This window comes from Drosophila hydei, unplaced genomic scaffold (genome assembly GCF_003285905.1).
Source record: "Drosophila hydei strain 15085-1641.00,03,60 unplaced genomic scaffold, DhydRS2 tig00000361-arrow-arrow-pilon, whole genome shotgun sequence".
Classification (NCBI taxonomy): domain Eukaryota; kingdom Metazoa; phylum Arthropoda; class Insecta; order Diptera; family Drosophilidae; genus Drosophila; species Drosophila hydei.
Window position 1 is genome coordinate 272,505 of NW_022045717.1, and position 13,598 is coordinate 286,102.

Genomic DNA, 13,598 nt, shown 5'->3' on the forward strand with positions numbered 1-13,598 from the left:
GGATTTTGCCTTTTTCATCTTTCGAACTTAAAACCTAGTTAAAGACTTAAGGCTTAAGGCTTAAGTTATCTGAGTTAAGTTATTGCACGTTAAGAGCTACAGTATATTGTGGAATGCATTAAACTGTTGGGTATCTGACAGTCAGGCACTCCCAGCTAAAGCCCATACTTACTTGTTTTTGCACGCAATGACGACTTTTACTCTGGGCCTGTTTCTGTGACAGAATACGTATTTTGCGTGCTCTTAACTATTTCAATTAATTTCTTGGCCAACAACCAGAAGTTCCGCAGTCGGCACTTGGCACAAATTGTGTTTACATACCTCAACATTTTCTTAGCGCTTTTTAGAACAAATCGGAGTAAACAAATGAAAGAACAAATTAATTATTTTCAGCCAAGAGCAAACCAAATAGTAGCAAACGAAAGAGAGTCAATTTCCAAGAACACATTTCAGCTCGATAGGTTTTCATTACTTAATTTTGAACAGAGTATTGCATATATAAACAACCCAAAGAGATCGGCTGTGTCCTGCCTACATTATATGAATGAATTCATTAGAAACGCATTTTAGGACAGCATATGAAAATAAATTTCCCTTAACTTAGCCGGAACGTTGTTAGAACAGCGATTGCTATATGTAAATTCATGCATTCATACATTCATGCATTCATACATTCATACATTCATACATTCATACATTCATACATTCATACATTCACACATTCATACATTCATACATTCATACATTCATACATTCATACATTCATACATTCATACATTCATACATTCATACATTCATACATTCATACATTCATACATTCATACATTCATACATTCATACATTCATACATTCATACATTCATACATTCATACATTCATACATTCATACATTCATACATTCATACATTCATACATTCATACATTCATACATTCATACATTCATACATTCATACATTCATACATTCATACATTCATTCATACATTCATACATTCATACATTCATACATTCATACATTCATACATTCATACATTCATACATTCATACATTCATACATTCATACATTCATACATTCATACATTCATACATTCATACATTCATACATTCATACATTCATACATTCATACATTCATACATTCATACATTCATACATTCATACATTCATACATTCATACATTCATACATTCATACATTCATACATTCATACATTCATACATTCATACATTCATACATTCGTACATTCATACATTCATACATTCATACATTCATGCATTCATACATTCATACATTCATACATTCATACATTCATACATTCATACATTCATACATTCATACATTCATACATTCATACATTCATACATTCATACATTCATACATTCATACATTCATACATTCATACATTCATACATTCATACATTCATACATTCATACATTCATACATTCATACATTCATACATTCATACATTCATACATTCATACATTCATACATTCATACATTCATACATTCATACATTCATACATTAAAACATTCATTACTACATTCATACGCTCATACAAACAGTTATACATTCATGCAGAAGGCCTTCTCACCACACTGATGTACAGACTGGTTGTTTCCGGGCGCGACCAGCTACATAGTACTTATTCTAAAGTCAAAATTGTTCATTGCTTCTATATAAACATTTATATAGTTTTTGAAGAAAATATAAAAAGTAAAAGAAAATACCCAAAATGCTAACAAAATAAATATAATAGAAAAATTGTAATGATATTAAATTATTCTTCCGCAAAATGAAGTGTGACTTATTGAAAAAAAGGATAGATATGTTCCATAGTGTATTTATAAACAGTCAATAACATGTAATTATGTAAAAAAATATTCATATTTTCAGGCAAATTTAATAGTATACAGAGCAGACACGCTGTCAAAAAATTACATTACAATGATATTGGCATTATTTAAATTCAATTTTACTGGAAGCAGACAGTTTTGATGATGTCGGTGATAGAATCTGACGAGCAGGGTACAACACATCTCATCCATGAACGCTTTTCAGTAATCTCACCTAAAATATATTGAAAGGTGGTAATGATTCTGTTGTGCTTGGAGAAGTAAATTGATTAGTTGTTGTGCTTCGAACAGTTGGCTTCGAGGTGCCTGGCTTCTTAGTGCTCGATCTGGTTGTTGTAGACCTTCGGACAGTCGGTTTTACAGTGGAAAACTCTTGTGTACTTGTCTTAGCTGTTGAAGTGCTTGCCCTAGTCGGCTTTGTCCTTGGTGTGCTTGGTTCAGAAGGCTTCACTGTGGTTGATGTTCTAATGCTTGGCTTGCTTGGTTTAAACGTCGATGGGATCTGAGTACTGGGTTTAGCAGTGGAGGTACTAGACATAGATGGCTTTCTAGTCGACGTCTTTCGAGTGCTTGGCTTAGCTGTTGAGGTGCTTCTGATAGTTGGCTTAGTAGTCGAAGGATTTTGGCTACTTGGCTTAGCTGTTGTGGTGCTCGACGAGCTTGGCTTTTCGGAGGATGGCTTTTGGGTGCTTGTCTTAGTTGTTGAAGTCCTTCCGGTAGTTGACTTCGGAGTCGAAGGCTTTTGAGTGCTTGGCTTGGCTGTTGAAGTCCTTCCGGTGGTTGGCTTAGTAGTTGAAGGTTTTTGGCTACTTGGCTTAGCTGTTGTGGAGCTCGGTCCGCTCGGCTTTACGGAGGATGGCTTTTGGGTGCTTGTCTTAGTTGTTGAAGTCCTTCCGGTAGTTGACTTCGGAGTCGAAGGCTTTTGAGTGCTTGGCTTGGCTGTTGAAGTCCTTCCGGTGGTTGGCTTAGTAGTTGAAGGTTTTTGGCTACTTGGCTTAGCTGTTGTGGAGCTCGGTCCACTCGGCTTTACGGAGGATGGCCTTTGGGTGCTTGTCTTAGTTGTTGAGATGTTTTCGGTAGTTGGTTTAGCCGTCGAAGGCCTTTGAGTGCTTGGCTTAGCTGTTGAAGTCCTTCCGGTGGTTGGTTTAGTAGTTGAAGGTTTTTGGCTACTTGGCTTAGCTGTTGTGGAGCTCGGTCCGCTCGGCTTTACGGAGGATGGCTTTTGAGTGCTTGTCTTAGTTGTTGAGGTGTTTTCGGTAGTTGGCTTAGCCGTCGAAGGTTTTTGGGTGCTTGGCCTGGCTGTTGAGGTCCTTCCGGTGGTTGGCTTAGTAGTTGAAGGTTTTTGGCTACTTGGCTTAGCTGTTGTGGAGCTCGGTCCACTCGGCTTTACGGAGGATGGCTTTTGGGTGCTTGTCTTAGTTGTTGAGGTGTTTTCAGTAGTTGGCTTAGCCGTCGAAGGTTTTTGGGTGCTTGGCCTGGCTGTTGAAGTCCTTTCGGTGGTTGGCTTAGTAGTTGACGGCTTTTGGCTACTTGGCTTAGCTGTTGTGGAGCTCGGTCCACTCGGCTTTACGGAGGATGGCTTTTGGGTGCTTGTCTTAGTTGTTGAGGTGTTTTCGGTAGTTGGCTTAGCCGTCGAAGGTTTTTGGGTGCTTGGCCTGGCTGTTGAAGTCCTTTCGGTGGTTGGCTTAGTAGTTGAAGGTTTTTGGCTACTTGGCTTAGCTGTTGTGGAGCTCGGTCCGCTCGGCTTTACGGAGGATGGCCTTTGGGTGCTTGTCTTAGTTGTTGAGGTCCTTCCGGTAGTTGACTTCGAAGTCGAAGGCTTTTGCGAGCTTGGCTTAGCTGTTGAAGTCCTTCCGGTCGTTGGCTTAGTAGTTGAAGGTTTTTGGCTACTTGGCTTAGCTGTTGTGGAGCTCGGTCTGCTCGGCTTTACGGAGGATGGCTTTTGGGTGCTTGTCTTCGTTGTTGAGGTCCTTCCGGTGGTTGGCTTAGTAGTTGAAGGTTTTTGGCTACTTGGCTTAGCTGTTGTGGAGCTCGGTCCGCTCGGCTTTACGGAGGATGGCCTTTGGGTGCTTGTCTTAGTTGTTGAGATGTTTTCGGTCGTTGGCTTAGCCGTCGAAGGTTTTTGGGTGCTTGGCCTGGCTGTTGAAGTCCTTTCGGTGGTTGGCTTAGTAGTTGAAGGTTTTTGGCTACTTGGCTTAGCTGTTGTGGAGCTCGGTCCGCTCGGCTTTACGGAGGATGGCCTTTGGGTGCTTGTCTTAGTTGTTGAGATGTTTTCGGTCGTTGGCTTAGCCGTCGAAGGTTTTTGGGTGCTTGGCCTGGCTGTTGAAGTCCTTTCGGTGGTTGGCTTAGTAGTTGAAGGTTTTTGGCTACTTGGCTTAGCTGTTGTGGAGCTCGGTCCGCTCGGCTTTACGGAGGATGGCCTTTGGGTGCTTGTCTTAGTTGTTGAGGTCCTTCCGGTAGTTGACTTCGGAGTCGAAGGCTTTTGCGAGCTTGGCTTAGCTGTTGAAGTCCTTCCGGTGGTTGGCTTAGTAGTTGAAGGTTTTTGGCTACTTGGCTTAGCTGTTGTGGAGCTCGGTCCGCTCGGCTTTACGGAGGATGGCTTTTGTGTGCTTGTCTTAGTTGTTGAGGTGTTTTCGGTGGTTGGCTTAGTAGTTGACGGCTTTTGGCTACTTGGCTTAGCTGTTGTGGAGCTCGGTCCGCTCGGCTTTACGGAGGATGGCTTTTGGGTGCATGTCTTCGTTGTTGAGGTCCTTCCGGTAGTTGACTTAGGAGTCGAAGGCTTTTGCGAGCTTGGCTTAGATGTTGAAGTCCTTCCGGTGGTTGGCTTAGTAGTTGAAGGCTTTTGGCTACTTGGTTTAGCTGTTGTGGAGCTCGGTCCGCTCGGCTTTACGGAGGATGGCCTTTGGGTGCTTGTCTTAGTTGTTGAGATGTTTTCGGTCGTTGGCTTAGCCGTCGAAGGTTTTTGGGTGCTTGGCCTGGCTGTTGAAGTCCTTTCGGTGGTTGGCTTAGTAGTTGAAGGTTTTTGGGTACTTGGCTTAGCTGTTGTGAACCTCGGTCCACTCGGCTTTACGGAGGATGGCCTTTGTGTGCTTGTCTTAGTTGTTGAGGTCCTTCCGGTGGTTGGCTTAGTAGTTGAAGGTTTTTGGGTACTTGGCTTAGCTGTTGTGGAGCTCGGTCCGCTCGGCTTTACGGAGGATGGCCTTTGGGTGCTTGTCTTAGTTGTTGAGATGTTTTCGGTCGTTGGCTTCGCCGTCGAAGGTTTTTGGGTGCTTGGCCTGGCTGTTGAAGTCCTTTCGGTGGTTGGCTTAGTAGTTGAAGGTTTTTGGCTACTTGGCTCAGCTGTTGTGGAACTCGGTCCGCTCGGCTTTACGGAGGATGGCCTTTGGGTGCTTGTCTTAGTTGTTGAGGTCCTTCCGGTGGTTGGCTTAGTAGTTGAAGGTTTTTGGCTACTTGGCTTAGCTGTTGTGGAGCTCGGTCCACTCGGCTTTACGGAGGATGGCTTTTGGGTGCTTGTCGCAGTTGTTGAGGTCCTTCCGGTAGTTGACTTCGGAGTCGAAGGCTTTTGCGAGCTTGGCTTAGCTGTTGAAGTCCTTCCGGTGGTTGGCTTAGAAGTTGAAGGTTTTTGGCTACTTGGCTTAGCTGTTGTGGAGCTCGGTCCACTCGGCTTTACGGAGGATGGCTTTTGGGTGCTTGTCGCAGTTGGTGAGGTCCTTCCGGTAGTTGACTTCGGAGTCGAAGGCTTTTGCGAGCTTGGCTTAGCTGTTGAAGTCCTTCCGGTGGTTGGCTTAGTAGTTGAAGGTTTTTGGCTACTTGGCTTAGCTGTTGTGGAGCTCGGTCCACTCGGCTTTACGGAGGATGGCCTTTGGGTGCTTGTCTTAGTTGTTGAGGTGTTTTCGGTAGTTGGTTTAGAAGTCGAAGGCCTTTGAGTGCTTGGCTTAGCTGTTGAATTCCTTCCGGTGGTTGGTTTAGTAGTTGAAGGTTTTTGGCTACTTGGCTTAGCTGTTGTGGAGCTCGGTAAACTCGGCTTTACGGAGGATGGCTTTTGGGTGCTTGTCGCAGTTGTTGAAGTCCTTCCGGTGGTTGGCTTAGTAGTTGAAGGTTTTTGGCTACTTGGCTTAGCTGTTGTGGAGCTCGGTCCACTCGGCTTTACGGAGGATGGCTTTTGGGTGCTTGTCGCAGTTGGTGAGGTCCTTCCGGTAGTTGACTTCGGAGTCGAAGGCTTTTGCGAGCTTGGCTTAGCTGTTGAAGTCCTTCCGGTGGTTGGCTTAGTAGTTGAAGGTTTTTGGCTACTTGGCTTAGCTGTTGTGGAGCTCGGTCCGCTCGGCTTTACGGAGGATGGCTTTTGAGTGCTTGTCGCAGTTGTTGAGGTCCTTCCGGTAGTTGACTTAGGAGTCGAAGGCTTTTGCGAGCTTGGCTTAGCTGTTGAAGTCCTTCCGGTGGTTGGCTTAGTAGTTGAAGGTTTTTGGCTACTTGGCTTAGCTGTTGTGGAGCTCGGTCCGCTCGGCTTTACGGAGGATGGCTTTTGAGTGCTTGTCTTAGTTGTTGAGGTCCTTCCGGTAGTTGACTTCGTAGTCGAAGGCTTTTGCGAGCTTGGTTTAGCTGTTGAAGTCCTTCCGGTGGTTGGCTTAGTAGTTGAAGGTTTTTGGCTACTTGGCTTAGCTGTTGTGGAGCTCGGTCCGCTCGGCTTTACGGAGGATGGCTTTTGGGTGCTTGTCCAAGTTGTTGAGGTCCTTCCGGTGGTTGGCTTAGTAGTTGAAGGTTTTTGGCTACTTGGCTTAGCTGTTGTGGAGCTCGGTCCGCTCGGCTTTACGGAGGATGGCTTTTGGGTGCTTGTCGCAGTTGTTGAGGTCCTTCCGGTAGTTGACTTCGAAGTCGAAGGCTTTTGCGAGCTTGGCTTAGCTGTTGAAGTCCTTCGGGTGGTTGGCTTAGTAGTTGAAGGTTTTTGGCTACTTGGCTTAGCTGTTGTGGAGCTCGGTCCACTCGGCTTTACGGAGGATGGCTTTTGGGTGCTTGTCGCAGTTGTTGAGGTTCTTCCGGTAGTTGACTTCGGAGTCGAAGGCTTTTGCGAGCTTGGCTTAGCTGTTGAAGTCCTTCCGGTGGTTGGCTTAGTAGTTGACGGCTTTTGGCTACTTGGCTTAGCTGTTGTGGAGCTCGGCCCACTCGGCTTTACGGAGGATGGCTTTTGGGTGCTTGTCGCAGTTGTTGAGGTTCTTCCGGTAGTTGACTTCGGAGTCGAAGGCTTTTGCGAGCTTGGCTTAGCTGTTGAAGTCCTTCCGGTGGTTGGCTTAGTAGTTGACGGCTTTTGGCTACTTGGCTTAGCTGTTGTGGAGCTCGGTCCACTCGGCTTTACGGAGGATGGCTTTTGGGTGCTTGTCGCAGTTGTTGAGGTCCTTCCGGTGGTTGGCTTAGTAGTTGAAGTTTTTTGGCTACTTGGCTTAGCTGTTGTGGAGCTCGGTCCGCTCGGCTTTACGGAGGATGGCTTTTGAGTGCTTGTCTTAGTTGTTGAGGTGTTTTCGGTAGTTGGCTTAGGAGTTGAAGGCTTTTGCGAGCTTGGCTTAGCTGTTGAAGTCCTTCCGGTGGTTGGCTTAGTAGTTGAAGGTTTTTGGCTACTTGGCTTAGCTGTTGTGGAGCTCGGTCCGCTCGGCTTTACGGAGGATGGCTTTTGGGTGCTTGTCGCAGTTGTTGAGGTCCTTCCGGTGGTTGGCTTAGTAGTTGAAGGTTTTTGGCTACTTGGCTTAGCTGTTGTGGAGCTCGGTCCACTCGGCTTTACGGAGGATGGCTTTTGGGTGCTTGTCGCAGTTGTTGAGGTTCTTCCGGTAGTTGACTTCGGAGTCGAAGGCTTTTGCGAGCTTGGCTTAGCTGTTGAAGTCCTTCCGGTGGTTGGCTTAGTAGTTGACGGCTTTTGGCTACTTGGCTTAGCTGTTGTGGAGCTCGGCCCACTCGGCTTTACGGAGGATGGCTTTTGGGTGCTTGTCGCAGTTGTTGAGGTCCTTCCGGTGGTTGGCTTAGTAGTTGAAGGCTTTTGGCTACTTGGCTTAGCTGTTGAGGTGCTCGGTCCGCTCGGCTTTACGGAGGATGGCCTTTGGGTGCTTGTCTTAGTTGTTGAGGTGTTTTCGGTAGTTGGCTTAGGAGTCGAAGGCTTTTGCGAGCTTGGCTTAGCTGTTGAAGTCCTTCCGGTGGTTGGCTTAGTAGTTGAAGGTTTTTGGCTACTTGGCTTAGCTGTTGTGGAGCTCGGTCCACTCGGCTTTACGGAGGATGGCCTTTGGGTGCTTGTCGCAGTTGTTGAGGTCCTTCCGGTAGTTGACTTAGGAGTCGAAGGCTTTTGCGAGCTTGGCTTGGCTGTTGAAGTCCTTCCGGTGGTTGGCTTAGTAGTTGAAGGTTTTTGGCTACTTGGCTTAGCTGTTGTGGAGCTCGGTCCGCTCGGCTTTACGGAGGATGGCTTTTGGGTGCTTGTCGCAGTTGTTGAGGTCCTTCCGGTAGTTGACTTCGAAGTCGAAGGCTTTTGCGAGCTTGGCTTAGCTGTTGAAGTCCTTCGGGTGGTTGGCTTAGTAGTTGAAGGTTTTTGGCTACTTGGCTTAGCTGTTGTGGAGCTCGGTCCACTCGGCTTTACGGAGGATGGCTTTTGGGTGCTTGTCGCAGTTGTTGAGGTTCTTCCGGTAGTTGACTTCGGAGTCGAAGGCTTTTGCGAGCTTGGCTTAGCTGTTGAAGTCCTTCCGGTGGTTGGCTTAGTAGTTGACGGCTTTTGGCTACTTGGCTTAGCTGTTGTGGAGCTCGGCCCACTCGGCTTTACGGAGGATGGCTTTTGGGTGCTTGTCGCAGTTGTTGAGGTTCTTCCGGTAGTTGACTTCGGAGTCGAAGGCTTTTGCGAGCTTGGCTTAGCTGTTGAAGTCCTTCCGGTGGTTGGCTTAGTAGTTGACGGCTTTTGGCTACTTGGCTTAGCTGTTGTGGAGCTCGGCCCACTCGGCTTTACGGAGGATGGCTTTTGGGTGCTTGTCGCAGTTGTTGAGGTCCTTCCGGTGGTTGGCTTAGTAGTTGAAGTTTTTTGGCTACTTGGCTTAGCTGTTGTGGAGCTCGGTCCGCTCGGCTTTACGGAGGATGGCTTTTGAGTGCTTGTCTTAGTTGTTGAGGTGTTTTCGGTAGTTGGCTTAGGAGTTGAAGGCTTTTGCGAGCTTGGCTTAGCTGTTGAAGTCCTTCCGGTGGTTGGCTTAGTAGTTGAAGGTTTTTGGCTACTTGGCTTAGCTGTTGTGGAGCTCGGTCCGCTCGGCTTTACGGAGGATGGCTTTTGGGTGCTTGTCGCAGTTGTTGAGGTCCTTCCGGTGGTTGGCTTAGTAGTTGAAGGTTTTTGGCTACTTGGCTTAGCTGTTGTGGAGCTCGGTCCACTCGGCTTTACGGAGGATGGCTTTTGAGTGCTTGTCTTAGTTGTTGAGGTGTTTTCGGTAGTTGGCTTAGGAGTTGAAGGCTTTTGCGAGCTTGGCTTAGCTGTTGAAGTCCTTCCGGTGGTTGGCTTAGTAGTTGAAGGTTTTTGGCTACTTGGCTTAGCTGTTGTGGAGCTCGGTCCACTCGGCTTTACGGAGGATGGCTTTTGGGTGCTTGTCGCAGTTGTTGAGGTTCTTCCGGTAGTTGACTTCGGAGTCGAAGGCTTTTGCGAGCTTGGCTTAGCTGTTGAAGTCCTTCCGGTGGTTGGCTTAGTAGTTGACGGCTTTTGGCTACTTGGCTTAGCTGTTGTGGAGCTCGGCCCACTCGGCTTTACGGAGGATGGCTTTTGGGTGCTTGTCGCAGTTGTTGAGGTCCTTCCGGTGGTTGGCTTAGTAGTTGAAGGTTTTTGGGTACTTGGCTTAGCTGTTGTGGAGCTCGGTCCACTCGGCTTTACGGAGGATGGCTTTTGGGTGCTTGTCGCAGTTGTTGAGGTTCTTCCGGTAGTTGACTTCGGAGTCGAAGGCTTTTGCGAGCTTGGCTTAGCTGTTGAAGTCCTTCCGGTGGTTGGCTTAGTAGTTGACGGCTTTTGGCTACTTGGCTTAGCTGTTGTGGAGCTCGGCCCACTCGGCTTTACGGAGGATGGCCTTTGGGTGCTTGTCTTAGTTGTTGAGGTGTTTTCGGTAGTTGGCTTAGGAGTCGAAGGCTTTTGCGAGCTTGGCTTGGCTGTTGAAGACCTTCCGGTTGTTGGCTTAGTAGTTGAAGGCTTTTGGCTACTTGGCTTAGCTGTTGAGGTGCTCGGTCCGCTCGGCTTTACGGAGGATGGCCTTTGGGTGCTTGTCTTAGTTGTTGAGGTGTTTTCGGTAGTTGGCTTAGGAGTCGAAGGCTTTTGCGAGCTTGGCTTGGCTGTTGAAGTCCTTCCGGTGGTTGGCTTAGTAGTTGACGGCCTTTGGCTACTTGGCTTAGCTGTTGAGCTGCTTCCGGTAGTTGGCTTGGCCGTCGAAGGCTTTTGGCTACTTGGCTTAGCTGTTGAGCTGCTTCCGGTAGTTGGCTTGGCCGTCGAAGGCTTTTGGCTACTTGGCTTAGCTGTTGTGGTGCTCGGTCCGCTCGGCTTTACGGAGGATGGCTTTTGGGTACTTGTCTTAATTGTTGAGGTGCTTCCGGTTGTTGGCTTGGCCGTCGAAGGCTTTTGGCTACTTGGCTTAGCTGTTGAGCTGCTTCCGGTAGTTGGCTTGGCCGTCGAAGGCTTTTGGCTACTTGGCTTAGCTGTTGAGCTGCTTCCGGTAGTTGGCTTAGCCGTCGAAGGCTTTTGGCTACTTGGCTTAGCTGTTGTGGTGCTCGGTCCGCTCGGCTTTACGGAGGATGGCTTTTGGGTGCTTGTCTTAGTTGTTGAGGTGTTTTCGGTGGTTGGCTTAATAGTTGACGGCTGTTGGGTACTTGGCTGAGCTGTTGAGGTCCTTCCGGTAGTTGGCTTGGCCGTCGAAGGCTTTTGGCTACTTGGCTTAGCTGTTGAGCTGCTTCCGGTAGTTGGCTTGGCCGTCGAAGGCTTTTGGCTACTTGGCTTAGCTGTTGAGCTGCTTCCGGTAGTTGGCTTGGCCGTCGAAGGCTTTTGGCTACTTGGCTTAGCTGTTGAGCTGCTTCCGGTAGTTGGCTTAGCCGTCGAAGGCTTTTGGCTACTTGGCTTAGCTGTTGTGGTGCTCGGTCCGCTCGGCTTTACGGAGGATGGCTTTTGGGTACTTGTCTTAATTGTTGAGGTGCTTCCGGTAGTTGGCTTATTAGTTGAAGGCTTTTGGCTACTTGGCTTAGCTGTTGAGCTGCTTCCGGTAGTTGGCTTGGCCGTCGAAGGCTTTTGGCTACTTGGCTTAGCTGTTGAGCTGCTTCCGGTAGTTGGCTTGGCCGTCGAAGGCTTTTGGCTACTTGGCTTAGCTGTTGTGGTGCTCGGTCCGCTCGGCTTTACGGAGGATGGCTTTTGGGTGCTTGTCTTAGTTGTTGAGGTGTTTTCGGTGGTTGGCTTAATAGTTGACGGCTGTTGGGTACTTGGCTGAGCTGTTGAGGTCCTTCCGGTAGTTGGCTTGGCCGTCGAAGGCTTTTGGCTACTTGGCTTAGCTGTTGAGCTGCTTCCGGTAGTTGGCTTGGCCGTCGAAGGCTTTTGGCTACTTGGCTTAGCTGTTGAGCTGCTTCCGGTAGTTGGCTTGGCCGTCGAAGGCTTTTGGCTACTTGGCTTAGCTGTTGAGCTGCTTCCGGTAGTTGGCTTAGCCGTCGAAGGCTTTTGGCTACTTGGCTTAGCTGTTGTGGTGCTCGGTCCGCTCGGCTTTACGGAGGATGGCTTTTGGGTACTTGTCTTAATTGTTGAGGTGCTTCCGGTAGTTGGCTTATTAGTTGAAGGCTTTTGGCTACTTGGCTTAGCTGTTGAGCTGCTTCCGGTAGTTGGCTTGGCCGTCGAAGGCTTTTGGCTACTTGGCTTAGCTGTTGAGCTGCTTCCGGTAGTTGGCTTGGCCGTCGAAGGCTTTTGGCTACTTGGCTTAGCTGTTGTGGTGCTCGGTCCGCTCGGCTTTACGGAGGATGGCTTTTGGGTACTTGTCTTAATTGTTGAGGTGCTTCTGGTAGTTGGCTTAGTAGTTGAAGGCTTTTGGCTACTTGGCTTAGCTGTTGAGCTGCTTCCGGTAGTTGGCTTGGCCGTCGAAGGCTTTTGGCTACTTGGCTTAGCTGTTGTGGTGCTCGGTCCGCTCGGCTTTACGGAGGATGGCTTTTGGGTACTTGGCTTAATTGTTGAGGTGCTTCCGGTAGTTGGCTTAGTAGTTGAAGGCTTTTGGCTACTTGGCTTAGCTGTTGAGCTGCTTCCGGTAGTTGGCTTGGCCGTCGAAGGCTTTTGGCTACTTGGCTTAGCTGTTGAGCTGCTTCCGGTAGTTGGCTTAGAAGTCGAAGGCTTTTGGCTACTTGGCTTAGAGGTGCTTCCGGTAGTTGGTTTAGCCGTCGAAGGCTTTTGGCTACTTGGCTTAGCTGTTGAGCTGCTTCCGGTAGTTGGCTTGGCCGTCGAAGGCTTTTGGCTACTTGGCTTAGCTGTTGAGGTCCTTCCGGTTGTTGGCTTGGCCGTCGAAGGCTTTTGGCTACTTGGCTTAGCTGTTGAGGTACTAGGTCCACTCGGCTTTACGGAGGATGGCTGCTGGCTACTTGGCCGAGCTGTTGTTGTGGTACCCTTGGTTGGCGTATGTGTTGAAGAAGCTTGTGTAGTTCTCCCTGTTGTTGTTGTACTTAAATCAACGGTTTCGGTTGTGTCTGTTAAAGTGCTGAGAGTCGTTCTATAGGTAGGTTTTAATGTGGTGGCTTTCGAAGAATATGAAGTTGGACTAGTTCCGTGATGTTCGCAATTCGGTGTGGTAGGATGGTACTTGCATTTCGTTGGTGGCGGCCTTAAAGTAGTGTAGCTCGTTTTGTTGTTACATGGATTGCGAAAATGCAATATTATTTCGTTCGGCTTGTACCCGGGAGCAATGCGAATATTTGGTCCAAAGAGTGTAAACGCTGCGCCTGTGGCGACTAACATGCAAAGTATAAGGAGTCTCATCGTATCAATGCTGAATGTCCGTCTTCTCCTCTAAGTAAGTCCTGTCGGGTCAAACAGCGTGCGAGCAGCTTGATGACACCCTGGATACTAACTAAAGCGGGCCTTAATGCTTAGTATTTAAGTTATCTCAAAAATTGCTTTAGCTTACTGGTATTGCAAAAATTGACATTTTAGTGTCTAAATTTATATTCCCATAAAAAATACGTATTACGGATGCATATGCTATTTTAAAGCACGCGCTTGTTCTATTGAACTCTGATCTGGCTTACGCAACGCGCAATGTATTGTAAGCGCAGGTCAGTGACGAGCTTTCGTTATTCCGATTATTAAAGGGCTAGCACGTAGCCATGGGAGCTCGTGTGAATAAACTGTTACTGGCACGAACCTAACTAACTGTTCTTTAAAATACGAGAATATATACATACATTGCTCTGCCTTTTTGTGGATTTGTATACCTCAAGTCCATTGAAAAGTCGAATTCAGGGTATAATGTTCTTTGTATGTAACAGGCAAAAGAAGGCGTGAATTACTCAAATGACTTGATATATTCTTGTTCAGGAACCCTAGCCATCTGGTATCTGTGTGCATGTATATATACGTCCAAATCGCAGCCTATCAGAGAAGGGGATATCAGAATGTATGTACATATGTGTATCCTTCTTGAACAGGCGCAGATATAGCTTTGGTTCAGGGTATATTTTAGTCGGGCCCTGCGACAATATGACTTGTTTTAAGATATCATATTGTTATGTTAGCTCAACAATGGTTTCT

At 47.5% G+C, this 13,598-nt stretch overlaps 1 protein-coding gene across 1 annotated transcript; it reads right to left on the reverse strand.

Moving 5' to 3' along the window:
* Positions 1-1,832: 1,832 nt before the first annotated feature.
* LOC111593014 (mucin-2) lies at positions 1,833-12,842 on the reverse strand. Its single transcript, XM_030224151.1, has 3 exons — positions 11,540-12,842; positions 10,940-11,479; positions 1,833-10,879 (listed from the first exon to the last, which is right to left on the reverse strand). Exons 1-3 carry the CDS (start codon positions 12,825-12,827, stop codon positions 2,064-2,066), a joined length of 10,644 nt encoding a protein of 3,547 aa, XP_030080011.1. The 5' UTR covers positions 12,828-12,842; the 3' UTR covers positions 1,833-2,063.
* Positions 12,843-13,598: the final 756 nt, after the last annotated feature.

Bases quoted from the DNA above. Each gene is read 5' to 3' on its own strand.
- LOC111593014 (XM_030224151.1), bottom strand. From the start codon at position 12,827: ATGAGACTCCTTATACTTTGCATGTTAGTCGCCACAGGCGCAGCGTTT. The intron at 11,480-11,539 runs GTAGCCAAAAGC...CAGCTAAGCCAA, and splicing joins CACCACAACAGCTAAGCCAA to GTAGCCAAAAGCCTTCGACG. The intron at 10,880-10,939 runs GTAGCCAAAAGC...CAGCTAAGCCAA, and splicing joins CACCACAACAGCTAAGCCAA to GTAGCCAAAAGCCTTCGACG.